This window comes from Panthera pardus, unplaced genomic scaffold (genome assembly GCF_024362965.1).
Source record: "Panthera pardus isolate Hobbes unplaced genomic scaffold, ASM2436296v1 HiC_scaffold_8, whole genome shotgun sequence".
NCBI classification, from domain to species: domain Eukaryota; kingdom Metazoa; phylum Chordata; class Mammalia; order Carnivora; family Felidae; genus Panthera; species Panthera pardus.
This window is the reverse complement of record NW_026527013.1, coordinates 7,095,980-7,100,525: the sequence shown is the minus strand read 5'-3', so window position 1 is coordinate 7,100,525 and position 4,546 is coordinate 7,095,980. Positions and strand designations below refer to the sequence as shown.

Genomic DNA, 4,546 nt, shown 5'->3' with positions numbered 1-4,546 from the left:
ATCCTCTGGCGGTTTTCTGGGTTCTTTAGGCAGGTGTAGGTGGAATCTAAGTGATCGGCAGGACGCGCTGTGAGCCCCGCGTCCTCCTACGCCGCAATCTTCCGGACTTCTCTACATTTCAGATTTCTAATTGGATCAAGTTGTATACCTGTTCTATTTTTTGTCTCCTTCCCCATATGCAAGTTTCTTTCTTTCTCTTCTTTTTTTTCTTTATTTTTAAACACTGTATATATTTCAAAGGAGGTCCTCTCCATCCTGCTCATATTTGTAAATTTCTTTCTCCAGAGAGCCTCAAGCCAGGATCATGATGAGGGGCCTCTTCCATGATGATGATTGTTTTATAGGGTTTATATACCCCATGCCTAAGGCATGTCTACACTAACCTCTTTACTGTGCTACAGGGATGCTATGGATGTTTCTCCCTATAACCCTTAGGGTCTGGATCTTTGTTGTGACAAAGGCATGGGCAACAGGAACAGCAGAGGTATTGAAAGGTCCCAGCCTGTTTTTAGGTGTGCAGACCTCATATGACACACGATGACTGCTTTTCTTCTCCTTCTCCTTCCTTCCTCTCCCCTCTCCCCTTCTTCCTTTATTTCCCTCCCTCTGTCTCTCTTTCCCTCTCTATCTCTCCAATGACACTTCCATGTGCAACCACCCAATGGACCTAGATCTTGCACAGGGTGTACTCTTTCCCTTGAGCACCCATAGAGGCCAATGCTGGTTTGAAACACACAACAGTCAGGGTAAGAGCCTTTCCTCAACCCTAATGTCAGTCACAACTTCATTCTAAGACATGGATAGGTCTGGGCCAAGACACAAGACCCAGGGCCACATTAAGAAAAGACCCAATCCTGGGGCACCTGGGTGATTCAGTCGGTTGAGCATCCATCTGACATAGGCTCAGGTCATGATTTTGTGCTTGGTGAGTTCGAGCCCCACATCAGGTTCACTGCTGTCAGCCTGTCAGCACAGAGCATGCTTCAGATCCTCTGTCCCCCTCTCTCTACCCCTCCCCCACTTGTGCTAGCTCCCCTCACAAAGATAAATGTTAAAAGAAAAAGACCCCATCCCATACTCTTGTGTCTAACAACCAAGTGATTATTGACACTTGTAAATGAGGTCATTTGGATCTATAAGAAAGGATTGGAAGGGCTCAAGAAATGCATGACAGTGCAGCACAGTCCAGAGTGCATGCTTGCCGTGAGGCAGCAGAGCCAGTGAGCAAGCCAGACCAAGAGAAGAAAGACCTCGTCTGGTGGTGGTCACTGCCTCATGCCCTAGTCACTGCATCAATAGGACACTGCAGAAATAGGATTGACTCCTATTCAAAATTTGGCTTGGATGTTGAGGCTGATAATGCCACACATACAAGAGGTTATAAAACATTTTATTCTTCATAAAGATCTCCCTTTAGGGAAAGCATAGCAGGCTATCTAAACTGGTCTGAAATGGCACAAGATGATTTATATATATATATATATATATATATATATATATATATATACACACACACACACACACACAATGGAGTATTACTGGGCAATCAAAAAGAATGAAATCTTGCATTTGCAACTACGTGGATGGAACTGGAGGGTATTATGCTAAGTGAAATTAGTCAGTGAGAGAAAGACAAAAATCATATGACTTTACTCATATGAGGACTTTAAGAGACAAAACAGATGGACATAAGGGAAAGGAGACAAAAATCTAAAAACAGGAGGAGGACAAAACAGAAGAGACTCATAAATATGGAGAACAAACTGAGGGTTACTGGAGGGGTTGTGGGAGGGGGGATGGGTCAGGGGCACTAAGGAATCTACTCCTGAAATCACTGTTGCACTATATGCTAACTAATTTGGATGTAAATTTAAAAAAAATGAAATGGCACAAAAGTTCAAGGAAAGTGATTGGCTTGGATTTTGTATTGTGGCTATGGTGTGAGTTCAGAGAGAGAGAGAGAGAGATTTCCTGCATATGTTCTTGTGAGGTTTGAATGTTTCACTGTCTCTAAAGGAGGGAGTACCCAGGCTGCCTGGCTTGCTTTTTTTGTTGTTTGTTTTTTGAGATAAATTGACATATAACATATTAGGGTCAAGTATACAACATAATGATTCAAAATTTATACATATTACAAAAGGATCACTACGGTCTAGTTAGCTTCCATCAAATACATAGTTCCAATTTTTTTTGAGAGAGAGAGAGAGAAAGAGAGAGCAGGCAGGCAAGGGAGGGGCAGAGGGAGAGAAAGGATCTTAAGCAGGCTCTATACTCAATCCAGAGCTGGATGCAGAGCTTGATCCCATGACTCTGGGATCATGACCTGAGCCGAAATTAAGGGTCGGGTGCTCAGCCGACTGTGCCACTCAGGTGCCCTGCAAATTTTTTTTTCTTGTAATGAGAACTTTTAAGATCTACTCTTAACCGCTTTCAAATATGAAACACGGTATTATTAACTATAGTTAACATGCTGTACATCACATCCTTAGAACTCACTTATAACTGGAGGACCCGGGTTTTTTTATCAGCTAGCCCAGGTGTTGGGCAGATGGGGTAAAGAGAGCCTTAACCACCGTTTGCAGTCAAATATCACCACAAAATATGGAGTCAGACACTTTATTACATAGTTCTTTAGGGTGTTTGTAATTTCTCTGCATTTAGATGAAATAACATACTTTTGACTGCTAATTAGTGCCCTTAGATTAGAACAATCTTTTAAGGGAGAATGACATTTCTTATTCCTTTTGTTTCCTTTAAGGAGGGTACTGATATGTTAGTGTGTTTATGGAATTTTAAATCTGTAAGTATCCTTGGCATCTCTAATTTCTTTAGCTCCATCTTTCCAAAGTGGGTGCACATAGAAACAGGTGAATGGAGCAAAAGACAATGAGAAAAGAGTTGTAGGAAGAATATGTTGTCACAACTGAGAAATGTTGCTAAATTTCCCTCAAGTGTGAATACTTTATTTGTGAAATGCATGCATCCAAAGTATAGCCACACTGATGGATTCCTGTATCCTTGTTTCTGTTATGTAAACTGTCCTTTATTTTCCAAAAGCTGTCTCTGCTCTGTGGAACCAGATAATCTAACAGATGTGTTGGAGTTCCTCCTCCTGGGGTTCTCAGATGATCCAGAACGGCAGCCTCTAACCTTCAGCCTGTTCCTGTCCATGTATGTGGTCACCATGCTAGGGAATCTGCTCATCATCCTGGCTGTCAGCTCTGACTCCCACCTCCACACTCCCATGTACGTCTTCCTTTCCATCCTGTCCGTGGCTGACATCGGTTTCACATCTACCACAGTCCCGAAGGTGATTTTGGACATTCAGACTCATAACCGAGTGATCTCCCATGCGGGCTGCCTGATTCAGTTGTCTTTTTTTTATCTTTTTGGCTGTTTGGACAGTGTACTCTTAACCGTGATGGCCTATGATCGGTTTGTAGCTATTTGCTATCCTCTGTACTACCCAGTCATCATGAACCCCCGCCTCTGTCGCCTGCTGATTCTGGTGTCTTTTTTGATCAGCCTTCTGGACTCTCAGCTGCAATGCCTCATTGTGTCACAACTTACCTTCTGCACAAACGTGGAAATTCCCCATTTCTTCTGTGACCCTCCTCAACTCCTCAAGCTTTCCTGTAATGATACTTCCACCAATAAAATATTCATGTATTTTATTGGTGGCATCTTTGCTGGTATTCCAGTCTCAGGGATCCTTTTCTCTTATACACAAATTCTTTCCTCCGTTCTGAGAGTCCCGTCAACAGGTGGGAAGTACAAAGCCTTGTCCACCTGTGGCTCTCACCTGTCGGTTGTTTGCTTATATTATGGAACAGGTCTTGGGGTGTACCTGGGATCGACTGTCTCACATTCTTCCAGGAAGGATGCAGTGGCCTCCGTGATGTATGCTGTGGTTGCTCCCATGCTGAATCCCTTCATCTACAGCCTGAGGAACAGGGACATCAAGAGGGCCTTGCAGAGGCTCCTTAACAGAACAGCCTAGTCTTAATACTTGGGCTTTTTTTGTGTGTGTGCCTATTGATCAGAAATGATTGCCAAACCAAACATATGGAATTGGCAAGCATGCCTCTTTGGCCACATTTTTTGTAGGTCGTGGTCCATTCCTCTTGATTTGTCATTTCTAAATATTGCTTATCTTGGCACCCTTTTGATGGAATTATGGGAGTATTCCAGGATGCTATGTATCCCAATATCACTGCACAATTGAATCTCTTTATACCTATGGAATCTTCTGATTGGTCACCTATGACCCGAGCTTCCTGTAGAAATTCACAACTCCATTTTCAAATAGATACACAATTCTCAGCCATTTTCACCATAATGTCTATTATCCATAAAAGTTTGGCTTTGGTCAAATCTGTTTATCCAGGTTGTGTGAGAGAATGTATGTCACTGGTCCATAATCTTGGCTTCCTTTTGGAGTATCTGATAAGCCTTTTAAAATCCTCATACTATGGAGTGCCTGGTAGACTCAATCAGAAGAGTGAGCAACTCTTGATCTTGAGGTTGTAAGTTCGAGCCTCACATT

The 4,546-nt window shown here is 42.7% G+C and overlaps 1 protein-coding gene across 1 annotated transcript; it reads left to right on the top strand.

Moving 5' to 3' along the window:
• The first annotated feature begins 2,911 nt into the window (after positions 1–2,911).
• On the top strand, positions 2,912–4,000 carry LOC128775433 (putative gustatory receptor clone PTE01). The gene has a single exon (XM_053896659.1). The coding sequence runs from the start codon at positions 2,912–2,914 to the stop codon at positions 3,998–4,000; it is 1,089 nt and encodes a 362-aa protein (XP_053752634.1).
• The last annotated feature ends 546 nt before the right edge of the window (positions 4,001–4,546 follow it).

Coding starts and splice junctions, on each gene's coding strand:
- LOC128775433 (XM_053896659.1), top strand. CDS start 2,912: ATGTTGTCACAACTGAGAAATGTTGCTAAATTTCCCTCAAGTGTGAAT.